Here is a 27082-nt window from a genome sequence, read left to right as displayed (position 1 = left end):
TTGCACCAATTAAAAAACCAACAACCCACAAACACAAAATGACAGAACAAAATCAAAAATGGGAGAGCTAAGCAAACTGGCAATTAAGCAGCAAGCACCTAAAGCCATTTAGGGTTTAGTCACTAGAGGTACTTCACAAGAGGAAACTATCTGCCCCCAGGTTTAGAATCTCTGCACTGAGTCTGTATCACTTTTATGGGGAGTATTGAAAGAATCAAAACTGAGACACGGAGAAAGCATTGAATGAAATAAGAGGCTAGTGAATATTCCAGCAGAAAAGCAAGGGAAGCTCTCTGCAACATCTTTAATGCAGAACAGTTCTTTAAAGCTGAATCAGAAGAACTACAAACTTTGCTCAATTTCATATAACAAATGAACTAAAACATGCTGCAGATGTAAACAAGAGACTACCTGAAGCAGCAAAGCATAAATAAAAGCATACTAAAATGCACATTATTTTTAAAATAAATTATTCTTGGCCTTCTGTATGCATTTTTATTTTGGAGATTACTGCATTGATTTGAATTTTTTAACATCTTGGCCTCCCATAGCTAAGAGAGAAAAAAACATTTCTGGGTCCTATGCAGACATCATATGAACTTCTAGATGCATTCGGGGGTTTCTCATTTTAAGGATGCCTGTTTTCAGAAATGAGCTGAAAATTTTATGTTGTGGTGATGTCTCTATTGAAAGTTTTGTGTTTAAACATCTCCTCTCTTAATAAACTCTAGAACCAAAAACAAGTTGGTTTTTCTTATGTGATCCTCTCCTCCAAAAAAACCCCAGTTTTGGAGATGTAGGAACAGAAGAGCTACATAACTCAAAGACAGCATTTCAACAGTATGAAGGCATGTTTCCACATAAGGTTTCAAACTGAGGCCAGCCATCTCTCCTCTACTTCAGGTGTTCACCTATTTTCTTTTCCTACATGCTGTGAGAAAGCTTGTTTCTAGGGAAGGCAGGGTACAACCACGTGCAGAGCCTTACACCTTCTGACTCGTTTACTATGGCTTTGCTGCTCTGAGCAGAACTGGTGTGAGTTCTTTGCACACTGGAAAGAGACTTCTATGAATTTCTATAGTAAAAGACTGAGATGTTCCTGAGAAGGACTTTACCAAATAGCTCAGTTAGACAGTAAGGCACTTACACTAAGTAGTACAAAATTTCATGAAAACAGGACTCACACAAGTAATTGAAGGACATTAGTCATAAATGTCTATGTGGCATGTTCATATATGACATTTTTAGGTTTGCTTCTGAAGGTTTTAGATAAGATCTCAGCTCCACAATAATTTCTTAGTTTCTAATGATTTTATCTTTGAGGAAAATGTCTGTGAAGGTAGCTATTACATTTGTTCATCTGCTGCATCTTGCACATTTTAGCTATAGAAGATAGTTCTACCAAAGGCCTTTTCTTCCTTTGGAATAATTTGGTAGTTACTGACATTTCAATACGAGAATGTGACACTTTAAGTCAAGGTGACAAAGTTTATTCCCACATTGTAGTGAAATCCTTTAAGATGCCAATTCACGAGTTAGACACTTTCCTACGTGATCTTTGTGAGAAAAGAAGACAATATAGGAAAAAAAACCTTATTCAACCAAAATGCACCTATTTTCCAATTTACTGGAAAAATAAATTTCATTATGTACCTTTCCCTACCAATCTCTATTAGTTTTTTTTTTTCTCCAGTATACCTAACCTGTCCTCCACTGCAAGTAGAGCCACCTACTTCTGCAGCAAGATAATCAAGATCCTGTAAAAATTCCTATGAGGTATCAGGTTTAAAATTCCATTAATTTGCCTGAGCATCAGAAAGAGAAGCTCTCTGGATTTCCGAAAAAGAACAGAAGAAGGCCTCCATCTGGAACTGGAGCTGCTTTCTAACTTTCCCTCTGCTGAGACAGGGAGAAGAGGTCACATTATGGATATCTGAGTAGGTCTTTGCAAGAATGTTGCACAGCACACACCTGACCTCAAGACAATGAATTAGGTTAAAATACTCAGAATCAATTGAAACTCAAGACAGTCATGGAACTTGGGAAAAAGCAAAATTCTAATGTGCACTTCCATTTCCAAGTTTCCATTAGATTCCAAAATTTCAAACTACATGAAAAAGAACGACCCACCGACAATACTTTATAGGGAAAATGTTCATAATTGCAATAAAACCAGAAAAAACACCCTCTAAAACCAGCTGTTCTCTAATTTTAACTCCAATTCTAAGCAGAGGCACAAATAAGAATTACAACTCTTGTACTTCAGGTTTTCAAAGAATCTGTAATCTGTGACTAAAGGTAAAGAAAATTGACCAGAGTTTTACCTTTAGCTCTGCCTTTTGCCTTAATATTTGTCAATTTTGTTGATTAAGCTCTTCCTGGTGCTGTTGCTTCTTCATAGGAGTTGTTTTAGAACTTTTTTTGTCTAGTCTCATTAAAAAACTCAAAAATAAACAACCATTCCCTATGTGGACATGAAGTCTTTAAAGCATAGTTATATCTTATGCAGGTAGAGTGGTGGATGGCCCAGTCCTATATTACTTTGATCATTCTCCCAGTGGTTTTCATCAACATCAATCTGAGAATGAAGATGATTCCAGGATTAGAGCCACTAACAACATGTGTGTGTGCCACCAGCTTCCTCACTGTTTTTTCATTCCATGGATGCATTTTTATCCATCTGGCTCTTCTCACAGAGAGTGGGAGATGATGACTTTTCTAAACTGCAGAGTTGGGTTTTGCCAGCAGTTAAATTTCTGTGGAGTTCTTAGGACTACTTGGGGATTTTTGCTCTTGGGTGAGTGTCTTTTCATTTTTCTCTGTCTCTTAATGGTGAACAAATGTTATGCTCATCCCTGCCATATATAAAAGAGGAAGTGGTGGTCAGATCTGATTATTACATAGTCTTCTACTGGGAGACTAACTCTGTCTAACCAGTCTATACTGATTATGGTATCTTTGGCTACAAGTACTGTGTTGTATACAGATTCACAGTAATGATTAAAAAAAAAAAATGTTTTCCAAGCTGTGTTACAGAAGTTAAGCATTAAAGCTTTTACACGCCTGCTATTGGACTTTTTTTTTAGCAGCATCCAGAACAATGACAAACAATCATTGGCTTTCCAGGTGACTATGTGCAAGGTTGGACTCAAAATACTTTTTATAAATTATACACAAAGCTTAATATATATATACTGTTTGTTCTTTTCAGGCTTGAAAATTATTGTATGCTAAAGTATTCATACAAAGTTTGAACACTGCTGTGACCCAGTAAAACTTTGGATTCAGAACATCTCTGTTTAGCAATTCAGCAATGAATTGCTCAATTTAAATGAAGGCTTTGTTCTGATTCATTTTAATCATGTGGATAATCTCAAAAGAAATCAAAAGTGATCTGGGTTTGACCCAGATTCCATACCTTCTTTCTCCCCATACATGAGTATACTAAGGTACAGGAAAGTGAATGAAGTATGTATGAAGTGTCTAACCACATACTGACTTTTCCCTTGATTTAACCAAGAGAAAAGTAACAGGACACTTGAAGAAGTCAAGATTATTTATGCAGTTCAGTCCTGTAAGAAACTGTGCTTAGGAGAGGAAAAGGTTAATTAGAGAAAACCAGTTTTGTGCAGTCATCATGGCTGGGGAAAAAACTGCATTAAATACTGCAAACATTTATTATGAATTTACAAATTATATTATTAAAATCTGCATATCAGTGTAAATCAAAAATGGTGGTAGTCCAGACTCCAAAAACCTGTAAATTGTTAACAATATTTTAAACAAATCTCTTCAAACTCCATGGAATGCTTGCTTTAAGAACAAGTATTTCTTGAGTTTATTTTCTTTTAAGCAAAGTATTTGATACACCTTAGCTGACCACACAACTATGCAACAATCATTTCCTACTCCCAAATCTGCTATGTCCATGATTTTTTCTTTTAACAACTGTTACAAATCACTGTCAGACTGTGACCATGGAAAATTATTAACAAAATACTTGTCTGTGTAATGGGATAACAGACAAAGTTGAATTCTGTTCCCCTCTGACAACCTGTTTGAACAAAATGGAGGAGGAAAAAAGGAAGCATAATTACATGAGAAGTGGCAGCAGTGTTGGTTAAGGTGGTGCCATCTGACACAGCAGACATCTGGCTCAAGGTTGGGGAAGGTGTTTCAGAGCAGTCAGTAGTATCATAGCTACAGGTCTGCAGCTCATCTAGAATAGCTGTGGAGCACTCGCTCCCTGTGCGGGAGGAGCACTCGCTCATGGCAGAGTCTGTGCTCACAGAGGCTGCTTCACTCCCCTGGGCAACACTGGCAGGAGCTAGGAACGGGCATTGGCACGGGCACTGGGACAGGGCAGGGGTTTTGTAAAAGCGTGAAGGCAAAAAATCATCAAGCGTTGGCAAAGAGTATGGAACTAGGTGGGTGCCACTGTCTGGTGAGAAAGAGGCTCTGTTAACTGGTACCACAGGAGAAGGAAGAGGCAGTGGAGAAGCTTCTGTTGCTGTTTGTCTGTGTGTCTGTGAAGCATTTACCTCCATCACAGGGGAAGTTACTTTCTGGTTTCCAAGCTGAGATTTGAGGAAAAAAAATAAGAAAAGAAACAGATTACTTAATGAATAAAGAACTTTTTCCTTTGCCTCTTGCTGGGTGAAGGGGAATCACAGAAGTGTAAGTTTTTCAGCCACCCAAGGAAGTTCACATTTACAAAGATTAGGAAATAAATCAACCATGCTCTATATTAGAGTAGGACAACATAAAAGAAATTAATGCATAAAATACTAGTGGAAGCAATGCCAGAAACCATAGTGTGCTGAGGATGAATATTCATAATGTACTGCATATATTAACGATCTCTATCGTGCATTGAGAGGGATCACATTATTTTATACTTCACGTAAATATGAGGCTAGAGAATGTCATGTCCATGTAGTTTTCAAAGCAAAAATGTATCTGCAAGTCTGATCTCAGTAAATGTTACACTTTTTTTTTTGTCAAAGACAGGTGTGATTTTGAAATTAACTGTAATATAAAGATGAGCAGGACTGCCTGCTATACAGAAACACACATAATGACTGTTCATATGATCTGCAAGTGATAGGTGGGAGAATTTTTTGCCTCTTGTGACTGAATACATCTTCTCCACTGCCTCTCTAATAAAAATATTTCGATGATCTTAGAATTTCCAAGCACCCTGGAAGCACCCTGTCACAACCTATTCTATAAGGTGTATGCACAGAAGTCTTTTCAACATTAGAGGACATAAGGGTGACTGGTATAAATCTGGGGAACAAAGACTGGGGGCACAAGAACAAGACATACTAAAACAAAACATGCCAGTTGTTTGGATTCAGCGCAGTTCCTTAAAAGTAGAAGGGAACAGTCTCATAAGAGTGCTTCTGAAAACTGCTATACAATGTATGAGCTTTATGTTCTGTCATTTCAAATCACTCACTCAGTTTAAACTAGTCCTGCAACTGGCTTTTTGCATCTGCAACTTCCTTTTGAAATAAAGCATGTTGGCATCAAGTATTTGTTAAACAGCTGCACAAATCCTTCTATGCTGCCTATTAACCACAAGCTTTCCATCAATTTCTAAGTATTCAAAATACTGCCTACTTCAGCACTAATGGTTTCACTGTTGATAGGGCTGAGGACATCTGGAATAGTTACTGGGAAAGAGTATTTGGGATTTTAAATTCATGTAAAACAATAAGACGCTGTATGTAGTAAATATTACTTAAAAAAGCAGCATTCTGTCATCCATATCACACTGTTACCAGTAATATGGTTCTTTCCTATGCTTACACTAGGCAGATGTCTTTAATAATTCAAAAAATGTTTCAAGCCATCAGATTAAAATGCCATTTTGGCATTTTAATCCAAAATCTGAAAATATCTTCTAAAGCCCTTATGGAAGACTTGGAACACAACCCAGATTATGCTACTTACAAGAGGTCACTGGGGTTCCAGTTGCATAATTCTTGTTGAGATCAACTAGAATTTACACAAATAGCCTTACTGAGGTCAATGGGACCATCCCTACGAATAAGCATTACAGAAAAGAATCTTGAGTACGTGAACAGACATCTATTACTTGTTCCAACTGATTCAAAATAAATCTTTGGAATCACTGGATCTCTAGGGTACACAACAATAGGCAAAAGCTGCTGTAAAAATCTGCAGTCAAAACAGTGAATAAACTTAGTCAAACAGCTTAAAATCCAAATCTTATTCACAGCAATAACTGAACATCCCCAACTTAATCTTTTCATAGAGGAAATCTGAACAGATTAACTCTTAATTAAAATAATAACTGAATGTCTGACTGTAAAAGGACACAGTATTTTCATAGAGAACTAATTTGCCAATAGAAACCTCATAAGAACAACGGAGTACTATTAAAATAATGTCATGAAAAATTATGATGATTATACAGCATAATATATAAGGGATTTAAGATGTGTGTATTTACATACACAAATAAGAAACTGTAATTCCACCTCAGAGGTACATAAAAGGGAGACAGAATCATCATTCATAATGATTTTCATCATCTATGTCATCAAGATCGTATCAAGATCTCCAGCAAAAGACAGGAAACAGGAGATCATGCTGTAATTATGAGGCAGAGCCAAAAACAAGCTCTGAAGTTCTTGAGACCACTTATCCTCTCAGCATCTCCAGAAAAAAAGTTACATATTAGTGAGCCAAAATGTGTAAATTAATCTCTATAGAGTTAAAATAACAGGAAATCCTGGGGAGCTGAGAAAGCTAGTAAACCTGTCTTTGAAGTGAGGAGATTTCTTGCATGCTTGAGAAAAGAAGGGATGGACAACACAAGGACAGATATTCAGGGTGCATCCAGAGAGCTAATGAAACTGAGACTTTAAAGAATTTAATTTATTGTGATTGGTAAATAACAGTTGATTTCATCAAGCCAAATTCTTAAAAAAAAATATAAAGTTATTATTCTTACACTGCAGAGAGAAGGAATGCAGCAATTATAGGTGCTGGTTCCCAACATGAAGCTTCTTGGCTTTGTAAAGTAGAACTGCTATTCTGCCTGAGTCTAGAATACTTTTGTGTGTATAAACATTTATCTGGGAAAAAATGGCTGAAATTGTGATTTAAAACAGCATTGTTTTTGAAAACTGATTTATACCACCTAAAAAACCATGGAATGTTGGTAGTCTCAAACACATACAACTGGCTACTACTAATCCGTATTCTTCACTGTGCATGCAATTTCATATATGAATCATATTTTCTTATATTTTTCACTGCGAAAAATATGAGAAAGACAAGGCTGAATGCATTCCAGAAAACTTTTAATACTAGTTCCATTCAGCATGCTTCAGATTAGGTTTGTTATTGATATAGCACAAGAAATGCTAGCAGAAGTCAGGCAGAAAAGCCAAATAAGTACTTAATCAAATAGATAGATGAAAAACTAGCTTGATTGTGGCTGTCTTGGGTTGTGGAGCCACACTTGCGAGACAGATGAATGTCATCAGTCTTGATGTGAATTCAAGGTCTGAAGAGCAGCCTTCTGCTGGTCTTTTGAAACACTTCTTTTCCATCAAATAGTAAAATGTCAGGCCAAAGAACACAGCTGGTATTCAATTCATATAAAGTAAACAGGTGACCCTAGTATGGGTTTTAAAACCAGTCATCTCTTGCTTTAATTCAAGATATGTGGGGAGTGGTGTGAGATTACTAATGACACCAGAGTCCTGGCCTTGCTTCAACAGTCAAGACACAGATAAGGAGACTCAGAGATAAGTGAATAAATTCATTGTGTTAATACATAGCAGAGTTTAGTAATCAACAATCAAATTACACCCATACATTTGCATAAATGGGTAAAAATACCTCTATTTTTAATTATTAAAAGCTGATTTCAAAATGCCCAAACTAATGCTGCTAATTATATTCCAGTGCCCATTTCTCTACCTAGCCCTCTTATTTCTAAATTCAGTATAAGGAGGTGGAGTTCAGCCCTTGTGACTAAAGCAATACTAGGTGATGGAGAACTTAAAATGAAAAAATACATGCTCAGTTTTCTTTGCTCCACATCTGTACCCAGGATGCTGAAACCAGTTTTCTCTTTCTTCCATATCACTCTATATATTGTCAATACCTAAAACTCAGAAATGTACTAGATGAATTGATTTAATTTTTTTTTTTAAATTTTGGGCTTATTTTCCTTGATGCACACTTCTACAGCTATAAGGCTGTCAAAAGAAACACTTTAATAAACATCTGCTATAGATGTTTTACTCCTCCAGCACATCAGGACTAAACCATCTGAGGAATTCAAATAACAGAAAAAGTGCTTTGCAACCTCAGTTTCAGACAGTGGTATGTAGAACAATAGGACACTGAGGAACCCGGGAACAAAATAATCAAAAAATATCAGGTTATTCTTTCTGAAGATGCAGTTCAGAAGTCTTTATCAGTTTATAATTTCTTCTTATAAGGAACTTGGACAATAAAATTTACCTCCACTGGTTTCACACTAGAAAATACAAATTTCTCTGTTGAAATAGATACGGTTTCTTCTCTTGTATCTGCAGTATGGTACAAAGAAGCAGCACCTCTGTTATAAATTAAGACTGTAATAATGTAATAATATTGAGTAACCTGAATGCTTCTATTTTCATATATACTTGTGAGGGGTTTAACCTTTCTCTGAGTAGGAGTGTTTACAAAATGTCACTTGGTGAGTCATAGCACACTTCTGCTTGCTCCTAAAGTTTCAACAGATAAGCACTGAAATAAAGTGCAAATAGGAGCACATCACAGCAAGATACATTAACTTCGACCACAAAAGCTCCCTATGGGCTGTTTATTTCCATACTTTGAGACAAAATACAGTTGTGCATGTTGGCCAGACACAGATACCCTACATGCACAGTATTTCCTCTTTATTACCTCTTAAGAAGAGATGATTACCTGATCTTACCACATTCTCCTTCTCATACATAAACCCAGATGCAGAGGGAGAATTGCACCTTTCTAAGTGTATTTGTTTTTTGAGAGTTTCTCTGACAGCTTTCAACACTGCTGGCAGGCCTAATCTACAGTCTGAGAGCATCCTTTGAGGACATAGCTTGACATACAACTATAAGCTGCACGTACAAAAGTACGTGCAATGTCCTGTAAAGCTGGCAGATTTTAAAAATGAAAAAAACTATTCTGCATAGTATACTGAAAGTTATTTTTCTATGTGAGAGAAATTGTGAACTTTGCAAATACTATGATATATAGCACTGAAGGGATCATAATATCTGGCATTAGCTAGAACAATTTCAGGGTTTTAAACTGAGATCTGAGTTAGAAAATAAATATTTTTAAACATATAGCTGCAGCCTCTACTTCTCATTTTAGATCATGGCATCTTCATTTTGGAAACTCACCCAATGCAGAATTTTACACCACCTCACATGCTGATTTTACTCTAGTTTTAGGTGCGTATTTTAACAAGGAGCTACAAAAACCACTGGCTCCATGACTCAATTGTGATGCCAAATACACCCCCCCTTCATTAAAATTTATTTCAAAGCTGAATATCAGAGAAAATGTCAGCTGCATTTTGCAGATAAGAGATCCATAAAGGGCTACAGCTTGAAAACATGGCTACATGCCTTAATGACCTCTGTGATTAACTGAAAATTTTCTCCTTTTATTCAGAGCAGCCCAGTAGCCAAATATCTGATAGTGCTTCCCACAGACAGAAACCAAGGAAAAGGCAGAAAACTAAGTGCAGAATTGCCAAATAAGCCACAGATACTTTTCTGATTTTTTTCAACTCAAAGTGAAACTAAACAAGATTCTAAATTAAAAGGAAAATGCAAAATGTGTTTTGACTTTTAAAATTCTAAAAAAAAAAACAGCTAGAAGATGAGTTATTTTTAGTCCTTCTGATTTGAATTTGAGTATTATTCTTGATCATAAAAAGGTATTTCCCTAATCCTTGTTAGCTATCATACTTTCTGTTTGAGAGATTTGTCTGCCCATCATATTCCAACAGGCTGAGCAACTATTTTTTAGTGAAAAGATAACAGATTCAAAAGTTGTATTGGCCACACCTACACACCTACACCTGTTCTGCTGTGTGACAGTATCCTTTGATGCCTATATTTAAACAACTTGCTTCATATCTACCCTAGCTTCCAGAAAAAGCTGTTGCTCAGCTTTCCTTACTGTTTTTGACACGGATCCTTTACTGTGGCTCTTGTTTGAACTGATTTGTCGTACCTGACAAAAATCACTGAGTATGAGACTGGTTCTTTTAAAGGGTAAAGCAACTTGCTTTTTCTCAAAATGTTCTAAATTTCATGCAGCCTAAGAAGGATTTAAGATGACAGTTTTGTGTCTAGTCTTGAGGAGGACAAATGTGATTAATCGTTCTGAGCTCCTGTTTTTAATGGAGAGAATTCAAAAGAAGCATTGCAGACCATTGCCATATAATTTACTAGAAATTTGTTCTGATCAAAAATTTTACTTGGGATTTGAAGGGTGAGAGACAGATATACTAAGACTTTAAAATTATCCTGTTTTTAATGCAGATACTTATGCCTTCCAGAGTAGAGACCTGGTTGAATGTGATGTTCTGAAAGAACCTCAGTCTGGAAAAACAGATGTGTTACTACTGTTGATAAAAGGGCTGTACATGGACTTTTTAATTTACAAGAGAGTGCTGCATTTACTTCAGAGTAGCCTCAATGATTCCAGCAGAACTAGATGAACACAAATATGCCAGGATGGGATTTTCACTCAGACAAAGCTTTGAGGCAGACATGCCTAGACCTACAGCAATCTGTATGTCCATTTCAAACACCGATAAGCTGTTATATTGGTAGATATACTAGAATAATTATCTTTAAAACAGAAAAATCCTAATGTGGCTAGGTAAAGCAGAGTAGAAATTACAAAGCCTATTTAGAGCTCTTGTTTTACCTAGTATGTATTCACTGTTGCTTTCTTGTGCCCAGGCTTATTTTATTTGACTCAGTGAGTTTCGGAATGGTGATAAACCCTGCTCAGACTCCTCTGGTCCTATGCTGTGTGTCTGATATTCCCATTTCTCCTAGGTAAAATCAGTATAATTAAAGAATTTTCATTTCAGTAGGTGTAAGGTATAGGGGAAACAGATGGACCTAGAAGTTCAGTGACCCGTGATGCTTTGTGTGGAGGCTGTTGACAAATAATTTACAAACCCATTTTCTTTAAAAAGCTCTGTTGCACAGGACACATAGGAGATGGCAGTGCCCAGCCTTTTAGAAAGCATTGACTGGCAAAATGTACTTTTTGCAGCCCTAGAAAACTGACAGAGGTGCATTTAAGCTTCCCTCAAACCAACTCAGCCTAACCTTACTATCCATACTTGATCCTTCCAGCACCTATGGCAGCATAACCTTCTAATGCAATCCTCTCTAGGAAGAGCCACTTGAGAGATGCATGCCCTACAGCACACTAATCTCCTGTGGTGCGTTTGCACTTTGCAAAGTGCTCACAGAGGAAAAAAGAAGTCTGCCTTCCATCTCAGCTAAATTTTTTTTTTTAGTAACCATCCAAAACTTTCAGTTTTTGTTCATTTCTGTTTTGATCCACATGACAGGTAGTTTTACCCAGAAAACACAGGATCTAGCTTTGGTAATATAAGTATAACTAAACAGATTGTTATTAAGTGATTCATGAAAATCTAAAATAAAAGATGGAAAAATTAAATATACCACATGGCATTCTGGAGCCTGTGAAGAAGGAAGAACTGTAGACTTTTGTCCCAAATCCTTTGAAGACATCTTTGAAGTGTCTGGAGAAATACTAGGTGGATGGTCTTGGATTTCAGGCTCTGCTTTATTGTCAGGGGTGGGAACTATCTGAACGGAAAGAGATGCTGTGTGTATCTCAGGCATGGGGTTACAGGCAGGTGAGATAGGCCTTTGTGAAAATACTGGCTCTTCAACAGGCTTGAGCTGTTGCTGTGAATTACAAGGAGCGCTACTTGCCGGGCCACGTGTCCGGGTTAATTTCAGGGTAGATATCTTACGTTTCTGAGCCTGTTGCCTTTGGCCTTGATGGAGAGTAGTACTAATGCCAGCTACTGTGCTTGTGTCTGCACTGGAGACTGAGGTCAGTGGTTTAATGATTTTTTGTGCATAGGACACACTTGTGTTAGCTATTTGAGAAGACATTGTCTCCTGAACAAACGTCTCGCTAGTGTAATAGGCAGTATCTGTGAGGTGGTGTTTAGCTGGACCAGCAGTTACTGCCTGGAGATTAATTTCGTTCTCGTGATTAGTTACTCTTGCTTTCCGAAAGCTTTCTTTTCTAGGAGGTGGCAGAGGTGCCTTATTTGCCAAAAGCATCCACACACAGAAAAATAACATTGAAGAAGAAACAGAAAGAAAGTAAATGTTAGTAGGAGATATAGTTCAGTTTTACTTTTATATTTAAATAAAGGAACTAGTAAATTAAAGGGCTTCATCTCAACATTGATAAATTCAATGAACAACTAAATTGGTCAGGTTCCCACCACCATTTCCTGTGCAACTTCTGTTTAAAAAGCTAGATGTTCCATCTGCTTAGACCAAAGTGGGATCAGAAAGGATCAGAAGGAAGCCCACAATCATTCCTTTTCTTTTAAAAAACAATTATTACACTGAGAAAGAATTATTGCTGTGAAAGCATTTAGGTATGTAAGCACTCTGTGATCTTATTTAGCAAGCAATTATTCACAGGTAACACACATAAATAAAACACAGAGCCTCTTAATTTTTTTAATTAAAAGAGTACCAGAGAGAATATTAAAATTGGTATGTTGATATTTGCTGGACAGATAAAGATGTTTCCAAGTGTGGGGATGTTTTTTTTTGTTTATGTTGTGTGGTTTTTTGCTTGATTTTTTTTTTGTTTCTGTTTTTAGTGTGTTCTAATTACATTGTTCTGCAAAACAGGCAGAAGCATTTTCTACCATATAATTAATACACTTTTAATTCTCAGATATTTTGATGACTGGTGCATTTTTCAAAGTGTAAACTATTAACAAATACTCTTTGAAGTCTGGGAACACTCCTAGAAAGCTTTTACTTGTGTATGACCTAGTTTTATTTAGCTGTCTTGCTCATTGGAAGCAATTTCTGGTAATTAACCTGGGGGCATACAGCCTGTGTGGAGTATGCTTTATCTATGCAGCAAACCAGTCTGTAGTGACCCACATGAGCAGGTGAGTCACACTAGCTGCAAGGCATCAGACAATGTTTCATAGAGGTATCCCATCTATAAGTGCTAACCCCCCAGCAGTGGCATAGCATTAAACATGGTGTGTCCAGTTTTACCTGAGTTGGTGATTTTTTATCCTGTAGATTTGGCCGCACGCTCCTAAAACCTTTTGCTGAAAGAGATGAACTGCTAGCGTCTCCATTCAGTGTCTCTCTACTGCCATTATTGTAAGATCGCCAGGCTTTTTAAATAAAAAAGAATGAAAACATTTTTTGGTGTGATTAGTACATCTACACTGCTCTCAACATAGCAGCCCAGCTGCTAAACAAACTACACAATTGACAATGATGCCGTTTTAACATGAAGTTATAAGAACATGGCTAAAGCTGCCACTCTACAAAGTATTAATCTTCAAAATTTAGAGAATTCAAGCACTGACAACAGTTCTGGTATTGGGCAGTTAGACATCTTCCCACAATATTCATATAGACTATGGATTTTTAACCTTGAGAGTTCTTTTGAGGTGCTGGTGCTTTGGCCTCTGTATAAATCAGGCTCAAGTTTTTTCACTTTCAGATTACATTCTTGAACTTCATGGCTGTGTTAGATTTTGACAAACATCTCAGCTCATGTAAAGTCAGCTGGTCATGGCAGTTTCACAAAATTTTACCACAGTACCCAACTAGTTGTTGCAATAATGTTCCAATCTCATTGCAAAATCTAAATGACACCTCTATTTTCCAACCAACCAACCAACCATGTTTTTCTCTCTATCCTCAGACCTGGAATGCCCTCAGAGCACTGGCCAAACATAGAGAGAGATGTTGAAGACAAAATACTGTAAGAAGCTGGGAAAAGTAACACATTATGTGAGCAGGCTGCTAAGTGAAGGTGGGCAGAACTTGCAATCCTGAGTAAGGCACTAAAAAGGAAATAGCAAGTACCACTGTATGGTGCCACAGTGATGAAGCTAAAGGTGGCAAATTAGCAGTCTGTTTTTTTCCCACACAATTCATTTTTCTGACAACATATTCTGTGTTAGAGGGAATAACTGCTTTCAAATGAGACCTGAATTTGAGGTCTTAACCATTAACAATTAGGATTAAAACTTTAGAGGTGTTTTCCTTGAAGAATGAGGAAGTAGGGAGTAATGAAATCAAATAAATATAGAAGACTGTTGTAATTCATCCACTTACATGGTATTACACTGATACATAAATAATACAGTGTTTTATTTACCTGAATCTGGAGACTGAGAATCAGACCCTGAAAAAGAAATAGCCAGTATTAATTTGTGTTAGAAATAAATTAAATTTGCAAAAAACACACAGGAGTATTGATAAGAAGTAGTTCTGCCTGTCTAATAAGTATTTGTTGTGTTTTAACTGTTATGAATATTTTTAGGTAAACAATCATCATAATTTTTTTAAACTAATCTGGCTTCTGACAATAATTTTACAACAACACTCAGATTCCATTTCTTGAGAAGAGTTTTTAAATCAAGTTTCAATAAAAAATTTGTAATAAGCAAATCCTCTTTTTCATGCTTTATTATCTTGAAAAAAATACAGGGGATGTGAGACCCAAAACACATATCAAGGGCAAAATTAATTTACTAATTTATTTACTAATATAATTAATTTTTTCCTAAGTATTCCCATTTTTTTTTTTTCATGAATGGCTACTAAACATAGGCAGAGAGGAATTAAGAACACTTTCTAAAAAGCATTGCTTCTCAAAAGCATTGTAGAAGTAATACATCTGTCAGTGTAATAGAAAATAGTGCTACCCTTCTCCTCCTTGCAAAGTAATATGGCAGGAATGCACAACAGTAGAAAAAAGCCATTCAGAAGTTGTATCTCAGTGGTTAGTGCTGATACCTGAGGCCAATAGGTTTGGAGAACTCTGAACTCTCTTCACAGCTGTTAATGTGACAGACATTGCAGCACGTTTGCGAGCACAGCCACCGCTATCTGGAAGCACAAAACAATACAGACAGCAGCCCCAGACAAAGGGGGCAAGCACATGCAACACATCACAGTGTGAGATATGCCCAACATATATGAAAATAAGCATGCAGTTAGGGAACTGCTGCAGAAATGCATGAATTTGCAGGTTTGGCAGATTAGCAGAATACATAAAATTTCACAAGCTTTAAATAACAATAAACCTCACAGAGAATAAGTGAAGAAAGCTTTATTTAATACTTAATCCACTAGGGAAATATGTACACTCTGTTACCTGAAAAACTGCTTAATTACAGCTAATTACTAAAAGCAAACAAGTAATCAAAATAAAGTCTTAAGCATTCCAGAATAATATTAATCAACAATCTGCACTGTAAAATAATTTAATTGTATGCATTAGAAAGACACCATTCATAAACTAAGCTCATGTTTGATCAGTTGAAAAAGTACTTTTGTTCAATCTTTTGGATCAAGAAACAAAATTACCAGTGAAGGCATAAATTCTTTTTCATTTTGATGGAACAAACTGGCTGTCCCTCTTCCCCTTTTTTATCTAATATAAGTTAAAAAATAAAAGAAATGTATATCTGGAACCAAATAACATTCTGAGGAAACGAACAGAAGTCTAAAATAATTTTTAAAAAATAAGGTATAGAAAAAAATCTTCCTTCTGGATTTTGCTCAGTTCCTTTCTTTATTCTACTCCTCTCTCACTGGAGCTGCCATTGATTTTATAAATATTCTCTTATTATTAGAAGACCGCTTTCCCACAAGTTAACTTTTTAGCAACTCTAGTATAGTTGTAAAAGAAATTTAATAAGTATTAGCACTTATATTTAACTAGAGTACTTTTCTGCTCTTCACTAAAATAATTATTTTAATTTTAGTATTTAGATACTATTGGGATTTCATTCAGTGCTTCAATGAAGTCAAGAACAACAAGTATGATGAATGCCTTTTTATTTCTGTAACCTATGACAGGGAGTTTTATAAAATTAAGGTCTTAATGAAGACCTGCAACCTATTCACAGAAAGTATTTGCCATAATAGCAGCAATTTGAGCCACAGAATCATCTTTAATCCAGGTCTGCAAGAGCAGTAAGCTCCTGGTATTTCTTTGCTCATTCCTGCTGCTCCAATATTTCCAATAGTCCCCTGGCTACAGGCCCTGTAGGATATGCATTAAGTAGTTGTTAACATTGGCAAACATCAGAGCCACTGCCTTAGATGTAAGTGGTACCAAAGACTCGTTGCCAATTCCAAGGAGCAAGGCAAAAAGCCCAATTATATCAGCCAGCAGTAGTTGAAAGCAATACATTACCTGCCATTAATTATTAGCATTGTACATGTGACAAAAAGGCAATGGCTATCAAATCTGCACATGTGTTTTATTTTGCTTACATAAATACAGAATGGAAATTGTAATTAAAATTACACTTTCCATTCTTGTATTCCTTTTCCCCCTCCATTGACATCCATCAGAGGTAATTACAATGAGATTTGATGATGTGTAGCTACTGAGGTTCTGTTCTAATATGAATATTGGCAGCCTTTGAAAGCATACTACACTTAATATAAGCTAACATGCAAAAAAATTTGTTATACTGTCACAGGTCTTATTCAAACTAAGTGGTAATTTATTTGCAATTTTTCAAGAGCTACCTTCCTGAATTTCATGATAGAGAAAGTGAAGAAAACAGGAAACTGACTACAAACATTTAATTATTTTAACTTCAGGAAATTCTGCTTCAATTTAGTTTTTGATGTAATTCAACTGAGTCAGAGTTTTATACTTCATAGACACATAATCTAGCAAAGTGTTTTGGCTTCATGCAAGAGAAATAAAACAGATTGTAACTGATCACATACAATATTTACCCCATATATATTTTATATATATTCACAAGTCTTTACCTGCATTATTTATCAGTATCTGTACAAAATAACGAGATCTAATTAGCACTCAGTAAAGACATAGCCTCACATTTATACAACATTGAGTTGTGCAAAATTTCTAGTAGGAACGTGTGTGGCTAAGCACATATTGATGCATGACGGGCTCCATCCTCTCATCTACATTCAGGCCAGGCTCCCATTAAGTGGAGTGTGGAGTATTAGGAAACAGTAAGGGAGACTGAATTAATGATCTGTTCATTTCACTTGCAAACTATAAGCAATTATACCACATAGCTGTTATTTAAGGAACAAATGAGGTTATATGAAACATTCTGTACGAAATGTCTGCATATATAAAAAATGTGGGCACAAATATGCATACACACACTCATAATTCCTTTGACTTGAAAAATTCTTCAGGAAGGAATCCTGTGTCACTAGGAATTGCTTTAACACTGAAGCAAAGGAGACCCAAATCAGCTAAGGTTTGCAGGCAGTGCTAGAATATGAAGTCAGGCAATAACTCACAATCAAAACAGCTGCCTAAAATGCAATTGCAGCTTCTTTTTCTCTTCCTCTCTTAATTTTTTCCACATTTTAACCCTTCCCCCTAAATTCATAGCCCCAAGAGTCGCTCCCATTTAGAGACAGCATCATCCTAAGTGAGCTGTATCTGCATTTGACAAATAGTCTACTGGTTGGGTCCTGCCCCAAAGCCAGATGGAGACGATTCAAAACACCACCATTTCATTTAGGAGCAAGGGGTGGGCTTCTTAAAAAGACTGTTTCAGAGAGTCAGTAAAAACAGTGGCATAAATAAAGGGAGCAAAGATGAAAGGATGGTGACCTTGTGTGAAGATGTGAGAGAGAGCAGCCAGGGGCAAGAAATTTTAAATAAGCTCTTAATGCTTATTAAAGAAAAGGAAAATGGCATCCAAAAATTAGGTTGCTGATTATTATTCTATTCACTGTACTTGTGGACGGTATCATTTTTCCTTTTGTCTGCACAGTGAATTCAAGTTTAGAAGTCTTTAGAGCAGGGCTTCTTCCTCCTTACTTGCATTCTGACCTTTTCAGGTAAATATATAGTGCTAGGTCCAACTGTCCAAGACAGACCAAGCTTCTGCCTCTTTATGTCCCCAGGTCCAACACGGAGGGAGACTGAAAATGCCTTCCCAGCAGACAGATGTACACACCACATCCATGGCCAGACACACAACTCCAAACACTCACACTAACATGGCACAATGGCCTCACCACCCTGCCCTCTCTGGCTGAAGGTCCACTATGGAGAATGGCACATGTGGACAGAGTGGATCCTTCCAGCAACTGGGCTCAAACATCGAGTCTGCCACTCATTCCATGCCTGCTTTCCTGGGACATCCCTGGGATGGCCCTGGACAAGAGAGACCCTTTGTTCCTTGGGTCACCCTGATTTGTGTTCTTGTCTGCCCTTGTGTCCCTGTGCTCTTCCAGGCTTAAGGAGATTGATAAGCCTTTGATGGCTCCTTGATGGGCCTGGGAGTCTCCTGGCAGGGCAGGCTATTACTTGGGCTTCCTCTCCTTCCACTCTTTTTCTGAATTTTTTTTTGGATGTGCTGACGAGTTTTTTATTACATAATCTACACTGACAGGTAAACCTATTATTTGGTTCTTTCATGCTGCTAAAATTTAAATTTTTTGCAGAATGCCTGGAACTCAAGCCCACCTAATTTACTTCAGTGATCTAAAAATGGCTTAACAATCTGCTCAGGAATTCTTCATGGAACCAAGAAATTGTGTTTTTGTCTCCTAGACAAAATATAAGAGAACAGTCCATGTAATGACTTCCATTAATAATTTTAACAAACAGATAATATTTGCAGTCTTCCAGAACTGCATACTTTTCACTCTTGGCTGTTCTTTATGTGCTTCATCTAATGCAAACAGCTAACTTGTTTAACAGCTTTAAAATTAGATGCATTTATCAAGAATGATCTGTGTGAAATTCAGCCAAAGTATTTACAGATGGACACTAAAAATCTGTTTTAACTATTAACTTCTATCCATTTATTATTCCTCAATGCAATTACCTCTCCTTGACATGAGCAATGCATGCATATATTTATCCTGTGTTTTAATCTGATGTGAGTTTCAGGGGCAGCTCATGTTTTCTGAGAGTTAGCTAATCGAGCAACCAAGTTAATGATCAATCTGCAAAATACCTGAAGACTTATTAAAGAAACCCCCTAAATATAGCTTAAAATTTTATTCTGTTGATGATTGCTTTCTCTGGGTTTAAAAACACACACACACATTCTATGAGACTACTATTTTAAAATTATGACAACATTTAAACTCCAAAAGGAAGCTCAAGTACCCTTGATACTTCTGAAAAACCTTCTCTAATATCTTACCTCTCTTTCTTTGCTTTTTCAAAAATGTTTCATAATGGCCTTTTGCTGCTGAATATTCCTTCCTAACATGTGGTACAGAATTAACATCAAATGCTAAAAATCCCTCCCATATATGGTAGAGTATTGCAAACCAAAGCTCTTCAAAACATTTTCTCTGTAGACAAAAATATCTTCCGGAGGGTTTGGTGAGACAGACTGCCAAGTCTGCAGCCACAGGGAGCACTGGATTAGAGGAACCCAGTCTAAGCAGTAGATTTACTTTTTCTTTTTAAAGCTGTATATATATTAGCTTTGCCACTCCACCAGTTACTGGCTTCAAATTAGAGAGCTCATTTGTCTGCAGGAGTCATTAATGAAACACATATTTTAAAAACGAGTGGCAAATCAATAGCATCTGATAACCTACAATTGCACCATGTACAAATTTCTGTTACAAAGCAGGTAAATAAGAAAAAACAGTAGGTAAGCAGGTAAATAAGAAAAACCAACTCCAAACCAAAGCTGTAGCACTCCTGTTCAAAAGACAGCATAGTGTAGAAAGTAAAAAGAAAAAAAAAAAAGAAAGGAAAAAAGGAAAAAAGGAAATAGCCAGACTGGGACACAGAACAGCTTCCACCTGAATCACTCTCTTTCTTAATGAAGTAATGCTTTAGATAGATGCATGGATAGTTTCAAGATATCCACTCTTACACTCTACTCACAGGTTTTTAATTTTCTTTTACAGTCAGAAAAAAAACTACTTCAATAGAGCTATAAATGCCACATTTTGTCAATACCTTCCTTTCAGTGCAGCTGATAACATGCACATTAATATCAGGCATATAGAAGATGAAAAAATGTTTTCACTGTCCAAGTGCACAGTAGATTAAAGTTCAATCTAAAATCATGGTATCTTTAAGTAACTGGAGAGGATTTCAGGTGTGTGCAGGTCTTTAAGGTCTGCTTTTAAGGATCCCGTGTGACCAGAAGATTCTCAATCCCCAGGAGAAGTCATTCAGCCACAGATTATTTAAATCTTACTTCTTCTCCCTTGACTATTCATAACTTACATAAAAAATCTTAGTACAACATCGAACAAAGTCATACTTCAGGGCTGAAGTAGCACAAATTTACCTCTTTATTAATATTTTTTGAAGTAGAAGCTATAAAATTACCTCTATCATATGATTTTGACTCATATGATGGCAAAGCATGATGTAATTATAGTATAATGATTAGGAAAGTTACGTCTGAAATTACAGTTCCATGAAACGAGTTGTATTTTAGTACTACCTGAATTATGCATACTGACGTGTTTAGGAAAGACGTCTCCACCAAAAGTGAGAGAGGACGGCACAAATTTCAAAAAGTATTTTTATAAATGAAAAATACACCACCTTGGTTAGGATTTGAGAAACAATTAAGAACAACCAAAACTTTGGGGAACAAAAGTACACACTCAAATAAGAAACTTAATTTCTCCTGTTTATTCTATTAACAAATGTAGTGGTTTCAAGTGACCCAATATATTTCAACTTTGTATTAAAAGATATGCTCCAAAAATGGATCCTACTGAGTTTCAGGTGTCTAAGACAACAGGAAGCCATGAAGCTGGATTAATACAGTGATCTAGATAATGCCACCTAAACCACAGAAAAGCTAATCTCTTTGATTTAGAGCATGCTGCTGAAACTCAGACTTCAAGGGTAGTTCTGGTCCTCAGGTCCCACATATCATGCCGTGGTGAAGCACTAGAGTCAGTAATAAAGCCACTGGCTTGGAAAGGATGGATAGGTCTATCCTTGCACCACAGTTAATCTGCAAACCAGACGGTTCACCTATGGAGTCTAAAAGAGCTGACAGCAATTGAAAATTTACACCCGAGTGAGGCCAGGATTTCAGCAGTCTGCTTTTCAGAGGCCTATTCCCCCTTCCAGCACAAAGAGCAGCACTATCTTATTGACTTCACAAGTTCAGGAGCAAATATTACTACGCTGTCATAGATCATGAAGATAACTTTCCATAGAGTCCTGAATTTGGTCAATTCATCTGTTACAGCAACTTGAAAGAAAATACAAAGCCCTGTAAATATAACATGCCCTCAAGATTATCCTCAGCTGATACTGAAGCGCAGTTTAAAATACAGGAGTTATATGCCCCTTAATTTAGTGACAGTACAGAACGGAAAGAAAGGATTTCTAAAGCATGTGCATTTTCTTAGGAAAATGTAATGCTTTAATAACACTTTTCTATCACTCTTATATCCTCATACTATGTATTTTCACATAAAACACACACGCACAAAACTGATACTATTAAATTAAGCACAGAAGTCTAAGCATGCACTTTTATTTTGTGTATCCATATATCTCCATACATAGAAAAACATGTATGTAAGTTTTATATATGGGATACAAATGCACATAAGCAGGCACACTGTTAAAATATCTTGTTTGTTTTGAGTTCAGCACCACCTAAAGTACAATATGTTTATGTAAATTCTAGTAAATTTGGGATCTTAGATCACAAAACAACACAAAAAAAAAAAATCTCAGAGATGCAGCATACCTGTGTTCATTTTGACACTGGAGGATTTGCTATAAAAGTCTTCAGATTTCCTGTGGAAAATAAAATGATCTATTAATTTGCACAGGACAAGAATGTGTGGTACAAAAGGGCAGCAGAGCTTTTTGGAGGGGTGGAGAATCACTGTGATACAAATGGCAGTCCTATTTTAACACTGCTTTAATTAAATTCGTATTGCTTGCCCTTCCAAAGTTAAAGATGAGCTGTTCACTGCCATTATAAGTCACCCTATCTTCATGTGTTTAGTAGCTTTCTTGTAAATATTTGCTGTAGGATTAAAAAACTAGTGATTAACTTCTGGTCTTGAAACTATAAACTAAAAATATTTTCCATACAGGAATGTGGAAATATTTTTAAAAGCTGCTTATAAGGTTTATTCACTCCTTTGTGCAAACTAAAGATGTAAAGAGTCGGTCTCTCCAAATATTTTCTAAGCTGCTGAAGTTACCAAGTCTTTTTCAACGATTTATAAGCAGATGTGGTTGTTTTCATCCAGTGATTTAATATGTCTATCCAGACAAAACTGACATTCTTAATGTTGCTTGATGTATTTCTATGCACAGAATCAGGACGTGTGTCTTGGCACTCACAGGAATCCTAATGGAGTAGCAAATCAGGTCACTTTTTAAAGATAATAATTTGCACCAAAATAATATAAAGTGCACACGAAGGTTTAATCTATTTATATATCCCAACTCCATACATTACTTACAAACAAACAAATAGTAAAACACAAGTCAAAATACAACTGCAAAAAACTCACAACATGCTATATAACAGCCAGCTTTAACCCACTGATGTTATGAGAAGGAGCAGACACTATTTTCCACCTACTGCCAGTTGAGGTCACAGCTTTATCTCAGGATAAAGTGGCACCAGCATACTAGCCAGGCTTAGCTGTATTGTTCCATATACACTGCCTAAAAGTACTTTAGCAAATGGGCAAAAACACTAGAAGTCAAAAACATTCTCCTCTCATTATTCCCACGTCAAGTCCGAGATAAAACAAAGGTAAAATCAGATTTTGTAATGTAATACAGCTTCAAAAAATAAATTAAAAATATAAACTGCCTGGTTATGTCGGAGAAAGTTGGAAGGTATGCATGAGGGGCCATTTTTATGATGGGAGATTAAGGTCCTAATTAATACAAGTAAACAAAATATCAAAACAGAATTCCAGGCTCTGTTCAACTCAACAGGAACCCTGAATTAACTGTACCTCTGAGGTAACATGTATATTCATGCATACTCTTGTATTAATAACAAAGCCAGACATTCCACTGGTCAAAAAAATAGTATTTTTTTGAGATTTCTTGATTTTTGAGATTTTTTTGTATTTCTTGAGAGCTATGGGAATAAATAACTGGCAGTGAATGAAGTTTTATATTATTCTTCTGCTGCAGCCATCAGCAAACTACTGCTGCAAATTTTTAAAAGATACTTTAAAAATTAAGGTTATTTTTTTTTTTACAGTATGGTCTATGACTGAAATTTTGCATTTCTTTAACTGCTACAGAATGTTCTTACAGCCTCAAATTCCCACTGCAGTTTCAGACTGCTAGAGGAGACACCATTTCCAAACCTTCTTTTAGCCTGGAACTGAATTGCTGACCGTACCACATATAAGGTACAAAATGCAACATGATATTTATTTTCAGACCCAGACAGGACTCTTGGAACACTGCAGAGCTAAAATGATTTCTAGCAGGTGGCTTTGATATATTTACCCAAAGCATGCTTAACTCCTACTGAAGTTTTAACAGACAAAACTCAGTTTCAGCATGGCAGCTTCTATCTGAACAGTTTAGGCCACATCGCTGACACTCACTGAGGGACCTCAAACAAATCACTAATTTTTCCACATTAATCTAATTTTGCTGAAAAACAGCTTAATCTTGCATACCTAAAAGATATGTGTGTAAATAAGGCAATCCAAATCTCACGCATGCAAACAGCAGGCCTTGTATTTAATACTAAAATTATTTTGAATTCTCTGCTTCTAAAGAGCTAAAGCACCATTCAAATACTTAATGATACTGGGATAGAAGCCAAATAAATGCAACGAAATTAAAAGCCATATGCCTGAAATAATTTTATTCAACATTGTTTCAATCAATCCTTAAGATCCTTGCTTCAAGAGGGAAGTGGTGGGGGGAGGAACAGGGAGCAAAGGGCTGGTTTTGTTTTGTACTTCTGCTCCTTCTTAATTTCCTCCTGAAAACTGTTCTTTGGGAATGGGTTTGCCCCTGACAGAGGCAATGAATGTTGCACTGGAAGCATCAGGCACTTTAGTGCCAAAATGCACACCCAGTGATCAGCTGAGACGCTCAGCTCTCAGCCAGCCAACGCTGCGGCAGAACAAAGGCGTGCGAGGGCCGTGCGAACACACAGCACCACTGCGAGCTGTGAGTTTTCAAAATCAGCCACCTGGATTGGGCTCACACCTCATCTCTGATGCTGAGGTAAAAGATCAGTCAGCACACACACAGGCCCAGCTTTTGCAGACGGAAATACTGGATTAATCTTCATGGCATTTTTCTACAGTTAGCTTCACCTGGAAGAGCTAATGCAGCAGCAAGGAATGACTGTGCTAATGCACAAAAATGGGTCCGCTGTGTTGCATACATCTGCAGTTACCATTGCGACATTTAGTTTCAATAAATACATATCCTTGATAATATTACAGTGATTAACAGCTCAGAAATTCTTTCCATTGCAAGAGGTTACTGAAAAGATTTGTGGGAATCTCATTGACATCTGCTCTATTTTCTCCAAGAGACCCTGATATCTACTTGTAATTACTTTTGTTCCCAGTAAATTCTGAAGTGTGGGGTGCTGAAGGAAAACATTCTGTCACCCCTTCTGTTTCACATTCATATGGAGCTATAAAAAGGGTTAGTGCGAAGTCAAGGAAGGTTTCCCCACCCTCAGTTTATTCATGAATCAAGATGCATGACTTTACTGTTAGGAGTTTAATTCAAATTTTTTTCAGATCTTCAAGTACCTACAGACATTAAGGCAGAAGAACCATTTAGGCACAGTTCTGTGCTTTGTGCTCAAAGATGACCTTGCCTGAGCAGGAAGGCTGGACCAGATGACCCAATGTGGTCCCTTTCAGCCTTAGCAATTCTGTGATTCTAAGTTACCTGTTATTCACTCTTTGCCATGTCACAAAAGGTATTATAAAAAGCAGATTTAAAATGTAATTTTCTGATAGAGTTCTGATAGAGTTTCTGTATATTAATTCTAAATCTAATTCTAGTATGTGCTCTTTATAGTTACCATCCTTTGTATTGAATTCTACTCCAAGGACCTTTGGTGAGAGAAGCAATTGATTTAGAACACAGAGTGCAGATGGATCAACAGCAGTATAGATGTGTGTCTGGCTGGAAAATTACAGATTTTCATTTTCTTAGATAGAGAATAGTTCCCAGATATTTGGAGAAGACGGGAGTTTTCCTGACTTGCATGAGAGGGAGTGTCAGACTTCCATTAATGTTGCTTGCCAGTTTCACAGTTTGAGCTTGAGAGAGTAATCTACTTCAGAAAATATCTGCAAAGTTAAGGAATTGAATCAGTGGTGAGTTTACCACAAGGATTGTTTATTCAGTTTAAACATTGCAGGTGATCTACAAACACATATTAATTACCAGGCAGGATCCTATTTTGCATGTGGCAGTATATTCTTTTAATGCACATCATTAAGAATCTGCAGAGCATTCCTGCTCTGCAACAAGTCGGTATACTTCATATGCCAACTCATACACTCACAGTGAGGAGGGTTAAAAAAAAGTATGAAGCATTAGTTCTGAAAGTACAGTGAAGCTGACTATTTTATTTCTCTCCCTACTTAGCAGAAATTCTTTTAGATGTTCACTATTAGCGGGAAACTACAGCAATGAGAATGCAATGAAAACCTGATAAACCCCAAATGTTTAGATTGTGACAACACTTGCACCAAGAAAAAACTGTCCAGAGACTTCCTTGCTAGAAGTCGTCTCTTGCTGAGCCTATAGGAAGGTAGAAAGCTTATATGCAAATATACTCTTTGTATGAGAAAATGTTTCACAGCAGATGATGCTTATAATGAAAATGGTTCCCCCATGTTTCAGTTTTATTAACATGCAACAAGAAGTCCTCAAAGTGTCAGGGGATCTTTACTAAGATCCAGCACAGCAAGGCCTATGCTGAGCATATGCTTTAGTATGGGCTTTGTGAAAGCCCCACAGAACTATTTCTATGTTTTATGTTAAACAGAAGCATAAATGCTGTTTGCCCTAGACTACATTGCCTCACCCTATAAGGATCTGAATACTCAGAAGCTAGAACTCTAGTTCTAATTAAAGTGATTTCAGATAGATAACCAAAGAGAAAAACACAGGTAGACAATTGACATCACAGTTTTTGTAATTTTAACTTTTAAGTTTTTCTTAAAAGAAGAGATCCTCATGCTAAGTGCAGTGCTGTTGAACATATTACTCATGCACATTATCTGGAAATGTACTGATCGGATCCTTAAACAATTGGGATGGTGAATAATGTGTACATGGTCATAAACTTCTACTGGAACACAACAGATAAGTCACATTGTACTCAGCAGCAGTAAGTGCGTGACCAGGGAAATCTCTACACACAAAAGCTCTATTTCCTGGATCATCTGCAGTACTACAAACAAACTATCTTAGGCTGATATCTAACTCTCAGCAGATTGGATATTTGAGCCTATTTCCTCAGCCAATACAATACTAACATTGTTACTTGGTGTACTGCTAGGACTTTGTGTTGGACAATGGCAAGTGGCTCTAGTTCCCATGTACAAATGTTCAAAGAGTGTCAGATACAGGAAAATCCACCACAGGAGTCTTTGGCTGATCATTCTCTATAAGCACATCAAGGGATTGGATGCAAGCAGAGGAAATAAAAGCAGTATTAACCATTTCATGTATCTTAAATGTGACCTGAAAATAATAAAATAATTTCTATTCATGAGAATCATTAAGGTCTGAAGCACTTGTCAGAAGT

The 27082-nt window shown here is 36.7% G+C and overlaps 1 protein-coding gene across 24 annotated transcripts in view; it reads right to left on the bottom strand.

Moving 5' to 3' along the window:
- SORBS2 (sorbin and SH3 domain containing 2) overlaps positions 1 to 27082 on the bottom strand; it is a 144547-nt gene that overhangs the window by 56340 nt on the left and 61125 nt on the right. For 8 of the 24 annotated variants that reach the window (XM_031504735.2, XM_077782873.1, XM_077782876.1 and 5 more), the window contains exons 3-8: positions 22043 to 22092; positions 15117 to 15209; positions 14476 to 14502; positions 13353 to 13477; positions 11748 to 12365; positions 4098 to 4577 (exon numbers count right to left, since the gene is read on the bottom strand). In XM_031504735.2, the coding sequence (XP_031360595.2) occupies positions 4098 to 4577; positions 11748 to 12365; positions 13353 to 13477; positions 14476 to 14502; positions 15117 to 15209; positions 22043 to 22052 (1353 nt within the window). In that variant the 5' untranslated portion in view covers positions 22053 to 22092. The remainder of the gene's footprint in view (positions 1 to 4097; positions 4578 to 11747; positions 12366 to 13352; positions 13478 to 14475; positions 14503 to 15116; positions 15210 to 22042; positions 22093 to 27082) is intronic. The other 16 variants (XM_021540397.3, XM_021540225.3, XM_077782882.1 and 13 more) reach the window with 8 other exon arrangements.

The sequence above is a fragment of the Lonchura striata genome, chromosome 4 (genome assembly GCF_046129695.1).
Source record: "Lonchura striata isolate bLonStr1 chromosome 4, bLonStr1.mat, whole genome shotgun sequence".
Taxonomy (NCBI): Eukaryota; Metazoa; Chordata; class Aves; order Passeriformes; family Estrildidae; genus Lonchura; species Lonchura striata.
Note: the sequence above shows the minus strand (reverse complement) of the source record. Positions and strands in the feature narration are given on the sequence as shown.